Source organism: Neurospora tetrasperma, assembly GCF_000213175.1.
Source record: "Neurospora tetrasperma FGSC 2508 unplaced genomic scaffold NEUTE1scaffold_81, whole genome shotgun sequence".
NCBI lineage: Eukaryota > Fungi > Ascomycota > Sordariomycetes > Sordariales > Sordariaceae > Neurospora > Neurospora tetrasperma.
Genome location: NW_009799179.1, coordinates 8,091,382 through 8,114,287, shown reverse-complemented (window position 1 = coordinate 8,114,287; position 22,906 = coordinate 8,091,382). Strand labels below are relative to the sequence as shown.

The 22,906-nt window shown below is 34.3% G+C and overlaps 2 protein-coding genes across 2 annotated transcripts; one reads left to right on the top strand and one right to left on the bottom strand.

Moving 5' to 3' along the window:
* Positions 1-304: 304 nt before the first annotated feature.
* NEUTE1DRAFT_51277 (uncharacterized protein) lies at positions 305-1,875 on the top strand (the record flags this gene model as incomplete). Its single annotated transcript, XM_009856664.1, has 2 exons — positions 305-1,730; positions 1,790-1,875. The coding sequence occupies 2 exons, from the start codon at positions 305-307 to the stop codon at positions 1,873-1,875; spliced, it is 1,512 nt and encodes a 503-aa protein (XP_009854966.1).
* Positions 1,827-4,445, bottom strand: NEUTE1DRAFT_73917 (uncharacterized protein; the record flags this gene model as incomplete). The annotated part of the gene is made up of 2 exons (XM_009858686.1): positions 1,827-3,969; positions 4,032-4,445. 2 exons carry the CDS (start codon positions 4,443-4,445, stop codon positions 2,083-2,085), a joined length of 2,301 nt encoding a protein of 766 aa, XP_009856988.1.
* Between the last annotated feature and the right edge of the window lie 18,461 nt (positions 4,446-22,906).

The following is a 22,906-nucleotide window of genomic DNA, read 5'->3' as shown; positions in this document are numbered from 1 at the left end:
TGAGCTCAACTGTGTTTGCCAAGACGCTAAATGTGCTAAAAGATGTGGCCCAAGCTCCCCCAAACCAGGACGTCAGCAAAAATTCCCAGCCGCGTCCAGGCCGCGCCGGTGGCGCTCGTCGGTGCCCGGCACACTGTATCACTTTCATCACTGTATCTTCAACTTTGACATCAAGTCAACAACCACGCCCCGAATTCGGATTTCATCACAACAACCAACTTGTAACTCCCTCCGGCCATTTTGATTAAATTCGCACAAAGAACCCAAACGACGAAACAACCCTATTCGACCTCATTCCCTTAAAATGGCGGCCGAGGTTGCCAACAGCGCCGCCAATGGCTCTGGCCCTGACGCCAACCCGCTCTCGACCATGATCCGCGAGAACGCTAGAAAAACGAAACTCATCTACGCCGCCACAGCCACAACTACAGATGCCTCTGGCACCTCCGGGAGAAAGCGTCTAAAACTCGACCCTGGGCTTGCGTCAGAAGATCCCGACATCACCAAGACCGGCCTATCTCTCCGTCTCCACGCCGAGTACAGCGACGTCCAGACCCTCCCCGAAGCCATTGCCTCCAAGTTGCCAGCCGGTGGACCACGCAAAAAGAAGGCCAAGCCAGCCATCGAAGAGGCTCCCTCAAAATCCGAAGAACATGCCCGCAAACTCATCGAGGGTATCCCACCGAGCAAGTCCGCCGCCGCCAACTCGAATGCTCTGGTCCTCTCGCGCAGCAAGCCCGGCGCTGGCGCGTCGTCAACCAGACCAAATGCGCAACGAAACGAGCCCCAAACAAACAGCCTGGCGCGGCGATCCGACGTGCTGGTACAGCCCAGGCCAGATTGGCACCCGCCTTGGAAGCTTCTCAAGGTGCTTTCGGGCCATCTGGGATGGGTGCGTGCCTTGGCAGTAGAACCGGACAACAAGTGGTTTGCCTCGGGCGCAGGCGACCGCACCATCAAGATTTGGGATTTGGCGTCAGGAGCCTTGAAGTTGACTCTTACCGGACACATCTCGACGGTTCGCGGATTGGCCGTGTCACCGAGACACCCATACCTGTTCTCGTGCGGTGAGGATAAGATGGTCAAGTGCTGGGATTTGGAGACGAACAAAGTTATCCGACATTACCACGGCCATCTCAGCGGTGTTTATACCCTTGCGCTGCATCCTACACTGGATGTTTTGGTAACAGGTGGTCGCGACGGTGTCGCGCGTGTGTGGGATATGCGGACAAGAAGCAACATCCACGTCCTCTCTGGACACACAGGCACAGTAGCGGATCTTGTCTGTCAGGAGGCCGACCCTCAGGTTATCACAGCCAGCTTGGACTCGACCGTTCGTATGTGGGATCTGGCAGCCGGCAAGACGATGGGCGTCTTGACACATCACAAGAAGGGTGTGCGAGCGTTGACGACTCATCCAACCGAGTTTACGTTCGCAACGGGTAGCACAGGCAGCATCAAGCAGTGGAAGTGTCCCGAGGGTGCTTTTATGCAGAACTTTGAGGGGCACAATGCCATCATCAACACGTTATCCGTGAACGACCAAAACGTCATGTTCTCTGGTGGCGACAATGGTTCCATGAGCTTCTGGGATTGGAAGTCGGGCCATCGCTTCCAAGCTCTTGATACGATTGCTCAGCCTGGTTCACTTGATGCTGAGTCGGGTATCATGAGCTCGACCTTTGACAAGTCTGGCGCCCGCTTGATTTGTGGTGAAGCGGACAAGACCAGTGAGTTTACCCTGCCATGACAGTAGTCTTGAGGATATTGGTACTAACTCGATGACTAGTCAAAATCTGGGGTGAAGACCTTAGCGCAACACCAGAGTCGCATCCTCTCGAGTGGAAGCCAACATTGGCTAAGCGGAAGTTTTAAGCATCGTGAACGGCGAGAACTGAGAATGTCATACCTCTTCATTTGAATGCAGGTCAAAGACGAGCAGGCGAAAAAGGGATATAATGGATAGACGACAAACCTGGGATAGCGCGTTAATCAACCAAATGGACTTTGACACTCAGAGTAATGAGCATTAGACCGATAATCTTTGTCCATGTTTTAACTATAGGGTATCATTACTATCATTCAAAGAAGCACACCCAGTGCTTTGATTTCCGGATCATCACGGAAAGCCAACCTAACGTCCTCATCTCCAACAGCCAGCCGGATCTTGCTCGGTCGCTCGGCCTTGTGAGCTTCCAAGTTGATGACACCCGCTCCTGTCAGGTCAACCGCTGCGATGGCGAGTCCGCCCGGCCGCATCTGCCTGACATCGGGTTTGGATCTAGCCCCACCCATGATACCATCCCCATAGTCTGTCACGCTTACTCCAGCCGTGGCCATCAAAGCATTCAATGGCCGACTATCGCCTCCGGTCGCCAGCTTAATCATCCGTTGCATCTCCTCCAGCACATCTCCAAACGTGCTCTCCGCCAACCCTGTCCGCTGAGTACGCAACAGCAGCGCCGTAAGCAATAACCTTGACGCAAAGGGGAGGCCCCTCAGGTACTGCTGCAGCGGATTACTCGTAGCCTCGTTAATGGCCCTCCGCACCGTCTCAATCGTGACCCTACCGGCCGACCCCTTCTTCTTACTGACCACTTTATCTTCAACACCCTTCTTTTTGCTTGGCGTTGGCGGTTCAGCCTCAGCAACAACCTTCGCGTCCGCCTCCGCCAACTCCACCGCCCGTCGACAAATATCCAGCGCCCGTCTCGCATCACCACTCACAGCCGCCACCTTGCGCGCCGCAAACTGCACCGCGTCCGCATCCACAATATCCCCCGGCACGCCCTCCAACCGGCTTTGCACGATCCGCATCAGCTGCTCATGATTATACCCAGGAAACGTAATCCGCGTCAGCCCCAACCGACTGCTGATCTTGTTACTCAGCGTGCGCTCAGGCAAGTCCATCGTGTTGGCCACGGCCAGCACAATCAGCCGACTGTGTCTCAACCCGGGCCAGTTGAAGAAGTTGTACATCACCCCCTGGTTCTTGGTCACCAGCTGGTCCAGCTCGTCCATCAGCACCACGCACGGCACGCGGCGCGGGGACGGGTGGCTGAATTCGCGCTCTAGCAGGTCCAACGCTTGTGAGGGGCTGACGCGCTGGCCCTTGAGTGCTTCCCAAAGTAAAGAATAGGATTGGTGCGGGTCGGTAATCTTCATGCCGTTGATTTCGACAAAGATGAAGTCATCCAGCTCGTCGGCGCGCACGGCTGCGTCCAGGTGCGAGACGACTTCGCGCACCGTGGCGGTTTTGCCCGTGCCCGGCGTGCCGGAGATGTAGATGCAGGTGCCGCTCCCGTCAGTGATGGCCGCTTCGAGGTGCGAGTACACGAGCGAGAACTCGGCTTCGCGGCAGGGGAGGGAGGTTGGGACCGAGGCAACGTGCAGTTGGGTGCGGGCGAGTTGGTAGGGGGAGTTGTGGATGTGCATGGGGGAGAGCACGCGGGTGGCCAAGGGTGTGAATTCGAGGTGCCTCTTTATCATGATCTTGCGGTGGGAGGTGGGCGTTACGGCGGCGCTGAGAGCGGCTTTGGTGCCTTTGCGTCGGCTGGTTGGGGTGGCGGCATTGCTGCGGACTTTGAGTTTTCGAGGGGTGCGAGGGACTTTAGCGGCGGGTTCGGCGTCAGCGTCGTCGTCGGAGGCGTATTCTCGTTCGGGAGATTCGGCTTTGGGTTGTCGTTTCCTCCGTGTGGCTTTGGTGCGCTTGAGGACGAAGTCGAGGAGGGATTCGAGATCTTCCTTGCCCTTGTAGATATCTTCCCATTTGAATTCGTCGGTGTAGGTACACGTTCGTGTGTTGCAGCCTCGACGGCAGATGAAGACCTTGCCGAACTCTTTCGATTTTCGAGGGACTTTGCCGGTTGGGTACTGTTTCATAAAGGCTTCTTGGGACATGACTATGGCCTTGCCATTGATAGTGGTCAGGGCGTTGAAGTCGAAGCTCGGTGTTATATACAGCTCGTTCTGCACTTCGAAGTTAGCAATTTCAACCAGAGACTGTTGAGATGAAGATTATGATGACATACCTCAACAAAATCCGTTCTCTTCTTCGGACCATTCCGAATCTCCTTCTCCGAAGAAAACCACATGAACTTGGCTGACTTTTCGCCATCATCCACCAAAAACTCCGAGACAATGCCAACCCAGGCTTCGTTAGAGCCTTCAGCTTTGAGAAGCAGAGTGTCTCCCACGTAGCAGTCAAAGTCCCCCATTTGTGCACCGATAATCTTGCGCTCTGGCTGCGTTGTTCGTTTCCGTTTCCTCGATCCCGGTCCGCTTGCTGGTATAACCTCGTTTTCTCCTTCATCCTCTTCCCTGTCATAAATCCATTCCCACGGCAAATCATCTGTCCCAAGCTCATCATCCGAATCTTCTCTGGTTACGCCTGGGAGACGAAACTCTTGCGCTCGAGACGACCGCCGTCCGGGGGTGGCAGGCATGGCGGCCAGCTGTTGAAGAGGCCAGTGGTAGAAATTGATTATCAATTTAGTCGGTCGGTCGGAAATCAAAACAAACAGTTCATCAACATAGCTTGGCAATTCCGGTACTGAATGCTGCCTCGCTGAGATAAAAGAGTTCGTTCGAAGTTGAAGAAGGGAATAGATGACAGGCAGGCAAGACGCGTCTTGGAAGCTTTAGCGCGTCCAGGGCACTTAACATCCCTGCAGGATCCGCTAACTCCCGCTTGAGCTCTGTTGACGGAGCTGTCGGATACTGGAGGTAACCGGGGTGCCAGCCCAGTACCTTACGTAAGCTAGCATCCCTGGCAACCTTCTGATACTAGATTTTCTGTGTGAGGGATTAACCTAATATAGAGATCTATACAATATACAGTCTGTACCCTCTACTCAATCAATACCCCTGCTTGTCCTCGTATTCTATAATTAAGAGTTTTATATACGATAATTACCGGTTGAAATAACCTAAGTAAATATAGTATAATAATTATTTACTAAAGTAAATAAAGTAATGTAATATAATAATATTTATCGATTTTAAGACTATTAGCGAGGTTATCCTTAATAAATTTGAAGATTAGTATCTTTAGGAAAAGGGATTTAAAGATAAGGCTTTTAATAAGGAGTTTTAGTCTTTTATTAACCTAAATCTCGAAAAGCGAATCCTCTAGCCCGCTACTCCTATTAAACTATTAATTATTAACTTTTAAGAACCCCTTAAGGATATCTAAATTTAATAATAGATCTTTAATATTATAGAAGTAGATAATAATTCTTTAATAGTTAATACCCGGCTATTATAAACTATCCGGTCGATTATAGTCCTAGTTCGGACCCTAATATTTATTTAAACTCCTATTAGTCCGCCCGTAAAAGTTTCCTTTATTATTAAACGCCTAAGCTTTATATTTAAATTCGACTTTTGTAATTATAAAGTTGCTCTAACCGATTATTGCTACGAGAAGAAAGATTAGAATAAATTTATTATTAATATTAATAATATTTAAGATTAAATAAAAAAGTATACTATTAAGAAGCTTTATTTAATTTACTTCTTAAAAACTAAAATTATTACTATTTAGTATAATAAATTATATACTTCAATTAATTATAATTTAATAAGAGTTAGAAATAACGTTTGTACTAAATGTTAGGAGAAGGTTTGCTTTATTTATACTTTAAAGAGTTGGACTATTTAGTTTGAAGAGTAGGAGGGGGTTATAACTATTAATTAATACTATAATATCGATAAGTATATTAATTTAGAGAATTAGTATTAAAACTTCCTCTATATAGTAAGTAAATTCCCTAGGTCCCTACTTACTATTTAGATTATAGTATATTATTAAATTAAAGATAATAAATTTTATACTTTTATAAATATAGCCCGGGAATTTAAATAGACGGTTCTTAAAGTATTTCTATTAAATAAGGGTCGCTCTTAAATTTATAAAGGTAGTACGTTCGGGGCGGTAATTATATATACTAAATTTAGTAAGGACGTTCTTAATAACCCCCGGAATAATAGAAGTAAAAGGCCGGCTAGTAATTATTAAAATTATTAAGATTGTAATAAACGGTCGAAGAGGGCTTGCCCTATATATGAACGTATAGGTTACAAATTTGAATACTACTAGTATATTAATATAGCAAACTAATTGAATAATTTTAAAAAAAACTATTATATATATAAGCGGGTTAATAAGAATTATTAAAAAGACCCTAAGCTAGTAAAAAAGATTAGAGAGTTCTTAAAAAATATAAAAATTAACGAATCTTACTAAAATAATATTAGTAATTTCTAATTTAATGGCCGGCGGGTTGGTAATATACGTTGTAAAGCGAGTTTTTTAGTACTAAAATCCTATAAAAATGGACTAAAGTACCTACTAAAGGACTTAGTAATTTTTAATTTAGGTATAATTATAAGGGGGACAGTAGAGTATTATATAGATACTGCGCTTAAGTAATCGATAAGGTTCTATAAAGAGGAAAGGGAGAAAGGTCTATAAGTGGAGCTTGCGGCAGTAGCCTTTTAAGGGGGCTATAGCTATATAATTAACGTTATAGTAGAATAGCGCTATTGTAAGTTATAGAATAAACTATAGTAGTAGTCGGGCTATAGAGCCCGATATAAATCTTTAGGGCGGTAGTTTTATAATATTAGCCTCCTCCTCCTAGTACCGGCCTTTAGTGTAAGCGCTAACGTTATATTATATATAAATAATTGTATATTTTTTATTTCTATACAATTCCTCCCGCCCGGTAGTTGTCTTTACCTATTTTAGTATTAGTGTAACCTTTTTATATGCCCGGCCTTCCTCTAACTTTTGTACTTTTCCTTCTACTTTGTACTTTTCTTTTTCTTTTAATTCCCTTCTATTCTTCCTTCCTCCTTTCCCTTCTCCTTCTTCCTCTTTCCTAATGTATTACTTAATTCTTTCATATTGTAAGGTTATGCCTATTTCTAATTATAGTAGTAAGTCCGCCGTTATAATATTGTATTTTAAATTTTAATTCTTATATAAATTTTATAATATTTTTAAATAATTTGTAGTACGAGTAGTTCTTTGTTTAGTAGTATAAGTAGTAGGCTATTGCTCTTTCTTTCTAGTTTCCCGCCCTAGTAATTCCTACTTTGGCCGCTCCTATTCCGGCTGCTCTTATTCTAGTTACCTCTACGCCGGTTACTCCTACGCTAGTTGCTCCTATGTAGTTCCAATTATATATTGTTCCCGCCGGTATTATATCCTTTAGCGTTCTGACCGCTATACCTTCCTTTTCGCCTGCTAGTGCCTAATTTAATTATACTCCTACATATAATTAATTCTTTAGTTATTATTATTCTCCCTAACTATTGTATAAATATTACTATAGTATTTATTAGTACCCGCTGCTATAGTACGGTCCTAGTCCTTTTAATATTCCTCCCGGCTAAATTCCCGCTTTTACTTTTATACTTGTTCCTATTCCTACTACTATATTTACTAAATTCGTACCTATTATTCTTTATATTCTAATTCCCGCTCTTATTACTATTCTTACCCCTATACTTATTATTATTTCCGTCCTTATCTTTACTATTTAGCCAGCTATAGTCTTTAAGGAGGATAATAATAAATAGGAATTCTTCGATAGTCTTTTTATTCGCTAGGGTAGAGTTAAGGCCCGGGTTGTAAAGAACGACCCTACTATTAAATATTATAGTATTTTACCTTCTATTTATATAAATATATAAAAGAGGATAATTTATACTTAGGGTTTTACTATAGTTGAGAAGTATAATCTGGCTATTTTTTAGTATTAACTTTATTTCTTTTACGGTTATAAGTGCGTAGGCGTTAATTTTAACTTTAGTACGAAGTATATTATATATAAAATAGAATTTAGTAAGGCTTATTTCCTTACTGTTAGTATAGTTTAGGCTATGTTATGGGACTGGCGCCCGATAATGCATCTGGCTCTGACTGGCCAGACTTGAACGCTAAGACGGCAATCTGCATTGAGACTGCCCCAGTCGACTCGGACTACGGTATAGTAGCGCCCGGGTCTTCTAGAGTATTCTCTTACTACCTTAGGCTATAAGGCAGCTACTAGAGCGTACGGCTATTTAAGCTCTAGCATTCGAGCGACCCGGAGGGTAGCGTTTTCTCCTTTCTTTCTTCGTAGAACCTTAATATATATATAGTAGCTAGTACCCGCGTATCGCTCTACTATCCCCTTATATTAGGTTCTACCCTCTTATTAGTCAATTATTAGAAGGAAGGATTGCCTACGGCTAATAGCGCGGCGTATATTAGTATTAGAATAGTTTCTTTTTCTATACTGAATAATAATAATAATACCGATACCGATATAGAAGTATTTTGCGATTTTTTAGTAATTGAAGGTACTGGGGCCCCCTTTGATACTACCGGCCTATTTGGTATTCTATTCCGAATTCTATAGGTTAGCCTAGAGCTACGGGGGAAGGTTAAATTTATAATCCCTTTTTCTATTTATTTTTAACCTATTCTAAAGCCTGAATTTATATATCCTACTAAGTAGGATTTCTTTAGTAGTAATAAGAATAGAAGGAAGTCTAAAGCCGACGACGGTAACGACGAGGAGTTTAATAGTAACTCTAGTAGACCTTACTAACGGAAGCCGTTCGAGCTCCTTAAGTAGGACGGTAAATTTACTACCTTTTTCTTCTATTATAATAAGCTAATTAAAACGTATAATATAAATTTCAAAGCCGGTCTACGTATTAATTTTAATATTTTACCGATTAATAAGTAGTAGCGGTTAGAAGGTTATTAAACTGCTTGTACCTTTTCTAGTAATAAAGACCCGACCGAGTTATTTGAATAGATTTGGTAAGTCTTTAGTACTTATTATATTTAAGATTATACTTTTAATAATTTTATTAAAATAAAGTAGAAGGACGGCGAATTATTCTTTAAATTTTTTATTAATTTTAATAATAAGCTTTTAAAGATTAGCGGTTACGATTAGGATAGTTATATTAAATTAGGGTTCCTTCGTTGTACTATTAATAAGAAGTTTAGTAATTACTTCTTTATTATTAAATTCTCTAATAATTATTTTACTTACGTAGAGTAATTTTAGAATATTATTTATAAATATAAGAAGACCGTAGAGTTTTAAACCTTTTGTTAAAATTATTTTTAGAATAATAATTAGAATAACCGGCAGTTTAGAGTATACTTTCCTATCGCCCCCGGTTCGGGCCGCTCTAATTTTTAATATTAGACCTACAATTCCCCTTCTACCCCTTCCTTTAGGATTCGATATAATATTAATAGTAATATCCTTATAGGTATAATTAATATTCGTAGCGTTCGAAGTAAGGGTTTTTCTTCCGCTTAGTAAAAGGGATAAATTAAATAGGTATTATAGGAAGAAAGGGATAAATATTGGGCCGAGGGATAGTATATTTATTACAGCGCTACTAGTTATATTATTACTAAGTATTTGTACTTTCTAATTATAAACTTCTAAGGTAAAGGAGTATATATTTAGGTTATTTAAATAGCTTTGCTATTTAATAATAAATTTCAAGTGATTGAGATTTCGGACTCCGAATTGGATTAGGGAAAAGAGGAGTTTTAGTACGAAGTCAGGTGTTAGAGTCTATTTCTAAAGTATTAAGTAAAGTAGAAGAATTTAAAATTTAAATAGAGATAGGATTAACCCTAATACTAATTATTATTAATTCTACTAATTTATTTTATATTTTTATTAATAAAGGTTACTAGTACTATACCGCTATTAGTAAAAATATTATTTAGGATTTTTAGATCCCTATCGTTCCGATTTTAGTTTAGTAAATCCGAGGCGCTATAGTAACTATAGAAGGTGCTTCTATTTAAGGTATTATTTACTTTTTTATAGAATTCTAGGGCTATATTTTATTAATTTGTATATATATAGTACTGGAGTTCGAGTACCCCGTTATTTTTGGGAAGTTATAGTTAATAGTTAATTAAGTATATTTAATCCTCTACGAGAAAAAATTTTAGTATAGCGTTATATAATTTTAAATAAATTATATTGACGAATCTAAGCCTAAGACCCTGTTTCTTAAAGAATTTAAAGGAGTAATATATATCCTTGCTATTAATTTTATTAGGTATATCCGTTATATTATTAAAGAGAAAGGCCGGGCTGTTATAGAAGCTTCTATATTTATTATATGGTTTAAGAATATTAAGAAGACCCTAATTTTTAAAAGGGTTTGGACCGATAAAGAATTTTAGTAGATTATTTTTAAGGATTTTTGGGACTTTATTCCCCTTTTTAGGAAATAGGAAGCTAATTAGTTTAATAATTATAAGCCTAGAATCGATTTAAAAATTGAATTAAAAAAGGGACCGGACGGTAAGAACTTTCCGCTTCCCTTCGGCCTATTATATAATATATTTCGAAAAGAATTCTTAGTATTTAAAAAGATTCTCTAGGATTTAATAAATAAAAGCTTTATCCGGGCTAATAGTTTGGCTATTAGAACCCCCGTTCTCTTTATTTGGAAATTGGGCGGAGGTTTTTGCTTCTATTATAATTACCGGGCCTTTAATATAATTATTCGAATAGATTAATACCCCCTACTACTTATCCGAAAGATATTCCGGGTATTTAAGGGTATAAAGTAGTTCTATAAAGTAGATATAATATAGGCCTTCTATAAAATCCGGATAGCGGAAGGAGAAGAGTATAAAATAGTATTTTAGATATATTATAGCTTTTTTAAATAGTTAATTATACCCTTCAAGTTATATAGCGTTCTAATTACCTTTTAGCGGTATATTAATTAAGTATTACGGGAGTTTCTTAACGATTTTTATTCGGTATATATAGACGACGTTTTAATTTTTACGGACGGGTTTCGAAAAGACTATATATAAAAGGTCCGTATAGTGTTCGAACGCTTCCGAAACGCTAGACTTTACTTAGACCCCGATAAGTACGAGTTTATAGTTAAGAAGGTTAAATATTTGGGATTTATTATCTACGCTAGCGTTGGTATTTAAGCGGACTTTGAGAAGGTTAAAATTATCCTAGAATAGACTATTCTAGCGTTTTAAAAGGGAGTCTAGAGTTTTTTAGGATTTATAAATTACTACTGGATATTTATATTAGAGTTTACTATAGTAGTAGTACCGCTTATAGTATTAATTAGCAAGGGGGTTCTATTCGAATAATTGGCGGTATATAAAGAGGTATTTTAATTATTAAAGATACTATTTATTTGAGTACTAATACTAATTGAGTAGGACTTTAAATACCCGATTTTCTTTAAGACCGATTATAGTAGCTTTGTACTTAGAGGCTATTTAATTTAAGAAGTAGACGGTTAGCGGCGTATTATAACGTTCTACTTGAGAAAATTAAAGCTAGCCGAATATAATTATCCTATTTATAATAAAGAGATACTAGCGATTATTAATTATTTATAAGAATAATAGGCCGAATTATATAATTATAATAGCTTTACTATTCTAACCGATTATTATAATTTAAAATATTTTATAACCCGGTAATATTTATTGGAATAGTAAGTTCGCTAGGCCGAATATTTTTCCCGGTTTTCCTTCGAACTCTAGTACCGGCCGGGTAAAAAAGCGGTAGTACTAGATATATTATTCTAGCAGGATTAAAATCGGCCTACTAAAAATAATAGGGAGGTTCGAAACTTCTAATTTATTTCCGAATCTATTTTATATAATTACGTTCGTATTTCGGTAATGAATTTTTAGGGTTCCTAAGTAGCCCGGAGGAAGGGTATAAAAGTCTTTAAAGATTTGGATTTATAATAACTTTAGGGTTCTACTGTAGGGAAGGATGCTATATATTAGTAAGTCCTTAAAATAATAAGGAATAATATAAAAGATTTACCCCCTTCCTTTAAATTTAAAATCTAAATTGCCGACTATTTTATTAATAACTTCGGGCGTTTGAGATATTAAGGAAGGCTGTAGATCCCCGGGTACCTGGTAATTATTGAAATAGAAGTTGTAAAATTATTCGACCCCGATTGAGAATTTAATACCTTTTATACTTATATTATTTAAATTACGTACGATTTTTAAGCGTTCGGATATCCCGGTAGAGAAGATACTATTATAATTCTAGTCCGTTACTTTTATTAGTTGTTATTAGGAATTTATATAAAATAATTTTTATATAATTACTATATATATAGTTTTATTAAGTATTAGAGAGCCTAGAGGAAAGGGTTATTTTAATTAATATTAGTGCCGGATTAATTCTTCCGAAAAATCTAAATAAATTTTATTACGGACTTTCTATTAATTAGAGGGAATATTTACCTATTCGTTATTAAAGACCGTCTTAGTAAAAACGTTATATTGGAATTAATACTATCGATAAATGCCGAAATTTGTACTGAGAAATTTATAAGCTACTTTATATAGTATTACGGGTAGCCCCGATTTATAATTAGCGACCGGGGTTCTAATTAGACCGGATAATTCTAGAATAGATTTTACGAATTATTTAGGATTAAATAATTTCTTAGTACCGTTTATTACTCTCAAACCGACGGCGGCCTAGAACAAATAAATTAAGAAGTATAAACCTTTTTAAAGGTATATATTAATTAGGTTTAAGATAATTAGTATGAATAGTATCCTTTAGTGTAGTTCGTTATTAATAGTTGTATTAATACTTCGATTAGTATATTTCCTTTTTTCGCTATTTATAATTTCGATTTAGAATTAATAGTTTTAGTAATCTCCGAAGCTATTAGAAATTTTTATATCCCCGCTAACGTCCGGGCCTAATAATTCGTTAAGAAATTATTATAAATTATAGATTTATATTAAATTATAATAGTTATAGCGGCCTAGGAATAAAAAAGGTTTACTAACTATACCCGCTAGTCTATAAAGAAATTCTAAGTAAGTAATAAAGTATAATTCAACCTTAAGAATTATGTTTTACTAAAATTTAAGAAGAAGTTAGATTAGTTATATGTAAAGTATATTATTTTAAAAGTACTTTTACCGTTGGTTGTAGAATTCTCTAAGTTCCTAAATAACATTTATAATATCTTTTATATTAATTTCCTCTAGTAGGTTATTAGAAACCCCCTACCCAGCTAAGTCCTAACCGACGAATAACCGCCGCTGGTAATTATAGAGGGAGAAGAAGAATACTACATAGAAAAAATCCTATATATTAAAAGAACCCCGATTAACCGGATAGTTTTTATAAAGTAGAAGGATTATTATAAATTTTTATAGTACCGATTTAAAGATTTTTAAAATATTAAGGCGCTCGAATTCTTCGAAAGGTAATATGGGGACGCTCGAATTAATAATAGACCTATAAATTAATTTACAAAGAGGAAAGTATTAATAGAGTAAGAAGAGTAAGTAAAATTAGTATTTAAAGGTAAAAAACGCGGCCGTTTATTATATAAATTTAAAATATTTCTTCTATTAATTCGTCCTATTTAAGAGTTTCTAATACCTAGCGCCGCCCTAATACCCGACCCGACTATAGTACCTAAAAATAATAATATTGTAATTGTACTATTGTAGGGAACCCGTACTTTTCTCCTTTTCTTCGGAAGAGAAGTAATCTCTTTTATTAAATTTAAAAACCGAATTACCTTCTTTAACCGAATTTTCTCCTCTAAAATATCCCCCTCCTACTATATTATTTCCATTAATATTATTAAATCCTCCTCTTCCTCTTTAAGTACTCTAATATTTACCGACCTATTTTTTACTACCTCCCCTCTTACTAATACTAATAAATCCTCCCTATTAAATAATAAATTAAAACGAACCTATAAATCCTCTTTACCTAATAATACCTTATCCCCTTCTATTATCCTACACTACTCCTTTAGCTTCCTAATACGAACCTTTAATTCTACGACCGATTCGTTAAAAATAGTATTTATTGCCTTAGTTATTACTCTTTCCTAGAAGGTTTAAATTAGTTTAATTATTCGGATATTAAACTTAACTACGAGGGCGTTTAAATAAATAACGGTTGTAGTAGTGGTATATTTAGTATTTTAGGTAGATTCTATAATAATATTTATTAAAATAACTAAATCCCAACTAATCCAAAATAATTCGGCGAATAATAATAATTATAAAGTTACTAAATTACTCTAATTTATATAAAGAGCTTAAAGGCTCTCCTCTAGAGCCCCTAATTTTTTGAATACTTTAACCGAAGTTGGAGCCGAAGATATAAAAATATTCGGAATTATAATTGAAAGTATTACGGTGGTAGAAAGGAGGATTGGCGGCGTTTTACTAATAGGGTAATTGAGTATAAGGTAAGTAATATCCTTAAAATTGAATTAGTAGTTAAAATAGAATGAAGGTATTCGAAAGATACTTACGGAATTATATAGCCCTCGGTTACTAATTATTCGACGTTACGAACTGAAATTACTATATAATAGAAAGATTAGTAAGACGGAGCTTTATTGTTTGGGTAGTCCTCCTCTAATTAGGAGGAATATTATTCCTAAATAGTAGAGGGCTGCCGCCGGTAAGTATTTAAATTTTTTAAATATAGAAGGTACGTAATAGTTTTTACTTTTATTAGGTACGTAAGTATTATAGTCCCCTAATACTATATATTAGGAGTATTAAATAGCTATAGCACCTTTAATAGGCACTTTAGTAAATTTGCGGTTTTTACCGCCGCCGCTACCGCCCGGGGTCTAGGGTACTAGAGAGACCGGCACAGTAAAAGCGAAAGCCGGCGCGGGAATAAGAACTGGAACAAACGTTAGAGTAGTAGTAGTAGGCGTAGGTATAGGCGTAGGAGCGGGTGCGGGCGTAGGAGCGGGCGCGGGCGTTATAGCCGGGTAACAATAAATTGGAGTAGTAGGTTAGAGTTTAGAAGGATTTTAATTAGAATTAATATTATAATTAAAGGTTAATAACGGTTATTTAAAGTTATTCTAAAATAGAATTAAGGGTATACGTACAATATAGTTGCAATTATTCATTGAAGGAGTAAGAAGGAGAGTAAGAACTATAGAAGGGTGAGATAGGGGTAATATAAATATTAATTGTAGTGTACGATTATAGTTGGAGGGAGAAGGGGGGGGGCTAATATTATAGGATTAGCGCCCAATAATATATTTGGCTCTAATTAGCTAAATTTGAACGCTAAGACGGTAATATATATTGAGACTACCCTAATCGACTTGGACTATAGTATAGTAGTGCCCGGGTCTTTTAGAATATTCTCTTACTATTTTAAACTATAAGGTAGTTACTAGAGCGTACGGCTATTTAAACTCTAGTACTCAAGCGACCCGGAGGGTAGTGTTTTCTCCTTTCTTTCTTCGTAGAACCTTAATATATACACAGTAGCCAGCACCCGCGTATCGCTCTACTGTCCCCTTATAGGCTATTTATTATAATTAGAAATTGTAAGGATATTCTACTTCTAATACTAAGGGCGGAATTATTATTACCTACAAGGATATAATCTCGATTATAGAGATTCTTGAATATAGTAATTGTTTTTTTATCCGCGGTTAATTTAATAATACGGTTGTAGACTATTTATTCGTAGGTCCTAGTACGTTTATTATAGTTATTAGCCTGCTTATTTCCAATGTCCTTCCTACGCCTATTTTTACCACTAGTATTAATTTTATTACCTTTATAGAATTTAATAACGTTTATACTTATTTAAAATCTCTATAGCGGACTATTAGTAATATAAATAGTATTTATAATAATATTGAATTTTGATATTACGCTATAAATAACCTTTGTATATAGGTAATTAATTTTTAAATTTAGAAGGAATCGTTCTTTCTAATTTTAAAGTTGGGTAAGTATAATTTAGTTAAGGGAGGAATTTAGGGTTTATTTAATACTTCGCCCCTTTATTATACTACCCGCTCGGTTACTTGTATTTAGATTACCTTTCCGACTAGTCCTACTACCGATATTATATTTATACCGCTTTATACTTTTAGCGCTACCGATAATAATATAGAAATTAACCCTTTTATTAGTCTAGCCTCTCTAATTAGTAGCGATATAGAGGGAGAGGGTTTTATAGGCTATACTTTTATTAATATTAAAATATTAGAGGAGGGTAAAATCCGTAAATAAAGTTTATTACTATAGCCGCTCCCCTCTTCTAACTATCCTTTTTTTTTTACATTTTTATAGATTAGTTATATTTAGGTAGAGGGTTAGCCTCCTTATATCCTTTCTATAGTATAGGGGAAAGGGGTTTTAATTTTTAATTATAATTAATTTCTCTTACGTTTATTAAAGTAAATAGTCCCTTTGTACTAGTATTATTCTAATAGTCTATTATTTATATTTGTATACCTATATTTCTATTCGAATTTATTAAGGGCGGTCGTTTTTAGGAACTTTTTAAATAGTTCCTAAGTAATCTCTCTAAAGTTTTTCTATTCTATATAAATTATACGGATTATATACCCTCCCCTTTTTATAAAGCTATTTATATAGAAGATTCATTCTATTTCCTACTCCCTTTCTCCTTTAATAATAATAGTTGGGGGTTATAAATTTATAGTTTACTATCCGGGTAGAGGGTCTTCGGCGGCTCTACGGAGGAGATTTATATAGAAAACGTTATAGATTGCGGATAGTAGTTCTTTAAGTTCAATTATATATAGGGATAGAACCCTAGAAACTATATATTTAACGTAGATTATATTAAATTTCTTCTTAGAGTGTACGGAATTATAATTTTCAAAGTTAAGTTAGACTTTATTTCTATTTTAAAATTACTTTATAGGTTACTTAAAATAATTTACGAATCTTTTTTACTATTATACGGCTATAATTATAATAGTTTAGTATATATTTAAGATTTGCTATAGGTTTTTAATACATTTGTAGGCCTTCCGCTCGGGGATAGATGTAATAGGTAGTTCCTTTAGAGAATCTTTAATTATAAGGATAATAGGGCTAGTTTTATAATTATAAGTCGCGAAGAAGGGGGCTATATTAATAAAAATATTTATTTTACTATTAATCGCTAATTAAGCTATAGGAGTCCAACGGTCCTAATCGTTCTATAAGTAATTAATATAGGCTTTAAAGAAGGTGTATACTTCTTAGTTTATTCTTTCGGGCCCGCCGTTAGTCTATAGGTAGTAAGCCGTATTAAAGAGTTATCTTACATATATTAATTTATGAAAATGTTTTTAGAATTTACCCGTCTAATTAGTATTTTTATTACTAACAATTAAATATAGCTAACTATAGTAATATATAAAATATTAAAGAAAGCGCTCCGTATAGAGGTCTACATTTATAGAGGGTATAGGCTTTAGAATAATATTCTTACTAAGCTGGTTTTTAATAACCTATAAATATATATTATTATTAATATTTAGGAGGTTTATAATATAGTCTATTTATATAACCCTATAGTATTAGTCGGGGGTTATTAATATTTATAAGAACCCTCTCTTTACGTCTCTTTAAACTTTTATAGAACTATAGACGTAATAATTATATAGAAAGCGCTATACGTAGGTTTCTAATAATAATTAATAGTATTTTTTTAAAAGGGTAAAAATTATTCCTTTTCTACCAGGGTAGCCGAATACTAAAGCTTCGTACGTCTTTTATATTATAGCGGTATAGAGGGCATTGAACCGTTATTTTTAATCGGTAACTATAAATATAGTTACTTCGGATATAGCCGGGGCTCCCGGGATTTAGAAACGTCCTTTGTAGCGTAATTGCCCTAATGTGAGATGAACGGCCCGATCGTTATACAGATAATTTAATAGTATTAATTAATAAACTATTCTATTTTCTACAATTTATATACTGCCTAGGTTTTATACCCTGGCGGTACAAGCTAGTCAGACTTGCCTGCCTGCGGGTTGTACCTAGTTACCTAGGTCGTTCTAATTGGGTTAATACTACCCGATAGGGTTATCGTCTTACAGTGCCCCCCGTTAAAAAGATAATTGTTACAATTATTAAGCTAGTTATATCGATATATGTAGTTTATAAAGAAAAGTTCGTATTTTAAATTAATTTTATATAAGTATAGGAAAGAATAATTAGTAAAATAATAGTAGAATAGTCTATAGCGGGCGATGGTTATTCTTTAGAGAAAAATTATTGTTATTATATTCAATTAGTCTTAATAGGACTATAATAAAGGAAATTAAAAAAAGGAAATAGAATTAAGATAGTTACATCCAATGTAATGTCCTATAATAATCGTTCGATAATTGTTTTAATAATAGACTTAAGCTTCCGAAATGCTTTTAATAGTCCTCTAACGTACTCCAATCCTCGGTAGATTGGATTTTAATATATACGGGGATAGTAGCTGGCTCGGGGATAAGTATTTAAAATAGGTATTATACGGGCTGTGCGGGTTGGGCCGCGGGTTGCACGGGCGCTTCAATTAATTTCTTAAAGCCGGTCTAGGGTTTAACCCTTATAAATATATATCGATATTTTACTTATATTTCTATTATATATAAGTATTTAGGCCTATTTAAGGAGCCTATAGTTTCGTTTGTATTATTAAATACTAGATTATTTTATACAGTCTGGGCGATTTACTTTATTTCGAATAATAAATCGGTCGTTAGGCCAGGTCTATATCCCCGGTTAATAGCCGTATTAATATTATTTTAATAATTTATTGTATTTATACCTTCGATTTTAGGTAGATTTCTAATAATTTTAAGTACTTGCCTAGAGTAGTAGATTACTTCTTTTAATTTATTTAGAGTTTCTTTATACTCCTTAATTATTATTTTATATTTATATTATAAACCGTCGTATTCGTTACATAGATTAATATAATTATTATTAAATTTGTAGTAATTATTGTACTAGCTTTCTTAATTTTTGTATTATCTTTTCTAATCCTTACGAAGTTCGTGGTAAATCTTTCTAAGTTTGTTCAATTCGGTTTAAAATACTTCCTAGGATTTACGCCTCTTAGCCAAATTATTATTAATAGTATTAAGTATATATTTAGGTATTATTAGATTAGTAGTATTATTAATAGTAATTGGTTTAGTAGTATTAATAGTTATTTATTTAATAGAATCGAGGGTTCTAAGGACTATTAATTCTTTAATATTCGGTATTAGGGTAATTAGTTTTATATTACGGGCGATTGGAATAGTCGGTTCAATCGGGCCCTAACGTATTTCTTTATTGTTAGAATATATTAAAAGCTAATTCTAGCGCGCCTTTATAATAGCCGTATATTATTTATCGATTAGGCCTATATTTTATAAATAGACCGCTATAATACTATAAGCTTTCAATTTGAATTCTTCGTAGGAAATTATTTATATATCGGTTGGTTTATTCGTATTAAACGCGTATACGGCCTTATCGATAATAAAATCTATTATTTCTCTCATCTTCTATTTTACTAGGGGCACTATTTTATTATTCTAATACGCGAAGATTATAGATTAGTTACTAGTATAAATGTAGTAATAATTAGCCTTAATTATAAATATAAAGCCGGCGGCTTCGAAGTTGCCTATCTATTCTTTTATATTATAGTTTAATACTACTATTATAAAGTAGGCCGCTTTAATAATAATATAATTAAGCAATTTAATAGCGCTTTCGGCGATAGCGTTATCAATTCCCTTATATAAATTAGTTCCTTTAATAGTTATAATAATTTTACGTATATTGTAATTACAATTATAATAATTATTATTAGATATTCGTTTATAAACGCCGTAGTCTATAAGTAAGTTTATAATTACAGCTTTCTCTTCCGCGGGTAAGTAAATAGTTTGCTCGACGATTGGGAGTAGGGTATCGTCGGCGTATTTAAATTAGGGTTTACTAGTTCGTTTCTTCAATAATAGTTAGATTTATAGTAGGCCCGTTTACTTCTATACATCAGTAAGCTGCGTGATTATCAATTTATATTTTTCGTTGTCGGCGTTTATTATACGCGATAATATTTAATAAACGGTATATTGAGTTTATTATAGTTTAATATTCTAAGTTTGGGTAGGTAGTAAAATAAGGGGACGTTAAGCATTTTATAAATTAATTATTTAGATTTAAATAGTCGGTAATATAAAGGGATATTAAACTTGCAATAGAGTAGAATATAAAGGTTCTTATAAATTAATTTTCTAGAGCCCGGTTAGCGAGGGTATTTTCTATTTAGGAAGTAATAGTATAAAAGGTAGTAATTATAACGATAATTATTTGGGAAGTAATAGTATAAAAGGTAGTAATTATAATAATAATTATTTGGGAAGCGATAGTATAGAAGGTAGTAATTGTAGCGATAGTTAAATTGGGGATACGAACGCTTTTATATTAGAGATATACTTTTTTCTAAATTTTGTTATTAAAAGTATTTTAGTTAGCGTAATAAGTAGCGCTATGTCCGAGGTTATTAACGTTTCTTTTCGTTTGCTTTTTGTCGGAATAACGATAATAATATTCGATTTAGGGATATAGTCGACTTCAGTAATTGTAGTTTTATTTAATAATAATTTATTTATACGCATAAACAATTTAGGATTAATAGAATAGAATTATTTGTAATTATATACGAGATTTTAGGCATTTTCTATTAATCTGTTAATATATAGACCACTTCGTAGGTACTATTTATTATACTCTATACTATATCCTTTATATTTGATCTAATATTCGATTAAAGGCTTACCCCTATACTATAAAATCTTTCGGTCTATAATCTTCTCAACACTATATAATTATTAATTATTAATATTATTATTAATAATAATACGCTCGCTTAATTACTCTTCGTAATAAAATAAATCTTTACTATTAGAATATTCTCTTAAGTAACTTATGGAGATAATAGAATAAATTTTCTATATACGAAGTAATTTAAATATATATATAAAATTATTAATTTTCTATTTAATCATAAATAGGCTAACCCGTTAGTTAATATATTTATACAATTTAATCCTAAGTTAAGTGTAGCCTTTATATAGTTATAGTATAATTTTATCTCCTTCGGTGAATTGAAATTGTCAATAACCTTTATCAAATAATAGTTTGTATTTAGTTGTAGCCTAATTAATAGCTTTAATAGTTTTACAATTATATTATTTTCTAATAACCTACAGATTATTAGCTATATTCTCTAATTTAAGCAAGTTTAATACTATATTAAGTTTAAATCCTATTACAAATTCGTTAGGGGTACGGCTTAATAATATTAATAAACTATAATTTAAATTATACTATAGAGTAGGCAAAATATCTAACTATAGAATTTCAGGGTTCTCCGCTATATAGTATCAAATAGTTAGTTTAATTTCTTAGTTTTATTATTCAATTTAACTATTTAACTTTGAATTTTATATTATAATATATATTAATATAATATTCAACTTCCAGAAAATTACCTTCTATACTACGGATAAGAATTTTATATCTCAATCGGAAATAGATATTCGGAATAGACCCTAATCGTAGAGGAGTAGTATAGTAATTAATTACTCAACCTATTACTCCGCTATATAGTCTATATAATTGGGGATTAATAGGGTTTTCTTATTAAAATTATAAATAACGATTATTATTACATTATATTAGTCTCTACCCTAGACCGTTAATTAACTTATTTATTTTGGAAGTCCTACGATGAAATTTATATAAAGAATATAGAATAGTATAAGGTAGGGTCGAATAGGCTTTATTAGTCCGGGGGTAATTTTATAATTAGTTTTAAATTTTAGGTATTATAGGTAATATTCTATATATCGCTTTAAGACTTTTATTATATAAAGAAAATAGAGTCTTTCTAATTCCTTTATTATCCTCACTAGACTGAAATAATAGTATTTATTATAAGTAAGGGCTAATACGTTTTATAAAGTAATACTAGGTATATATAGTTTTAATTTATTTATGCGAAGAAAGTAGTATAGTAGCCCATCCTTAAACCGGAAGGGGAATTGTTTATTGGCGTTAAGACTGAGTTTTGTACTATATTTGTTATATTCTTTCAATTTTCGTACGATAGTAATATAATATTTATCCTTTATATAGCCGTCGATAAACTTAGTCTTTATATCGTTATCTATATAAATATAAATTATATATATAGTGTCTTTCTAAATATTATTAAGCTTGTTAGTTTCCAGATATAGCTCGGCTTCGGCCTTAGGAAGTTTAAATAGGGCGTTGGGTATAATATTAACCTTCCTCAGTATATAATAAATATCGAATTTAAATTAGGAGAAATATATTAAAGTAATAATAAACCTTGAATTTAATTTTATAAAGTTAATAATATTTAAATTAATTTACTTAATTATATTAATAAGTATATGATAGTCTTTAATATAATAATAGGTTTAGTATATAATTATACTAATTAATAGAGGGATCGATAAACCTATATAAGGTAAGCGATTTTAAATTTAGTTGGCTAATAATTCTTTCCCGCGGCGGATAACCGCTTACTATAGAAAAGGATAGGTTGAATTTTGTAAATAGGAATAGATTTACCGTTCTACTAGTTACTATCGATATAAAAAATTATAATACTAAAGCTTTACCTCTTCGAAGTATCGATTTTAAAGAAAGTAGTCCGATTAGGGTAATAGTAGAAGACTATTATCTCCTTTATTAATTAATTTTATAAAATAGCGAATATTTCTTTTTCGAGATCCGTTAGTATAAAGTTTAATGTACTAGTAAATATCTTTCTTACTACTAATAACTTTTTCTTTAGTATTTTACTATCCTTTTTATTAGATTTAATAAGTTTAGTTTTCCTCTCTTCTAAGGGACTAATTTTTTAGGCGAATTAGGGAATAAACCTCTTAAGAAAATTCGCTAATTTAATATAGTATTCTAATAACGTTAGATCGGTTGGCTATTAGATATTATAAATAGTTACGATATAATCGGTAATAGTAATTATACTTA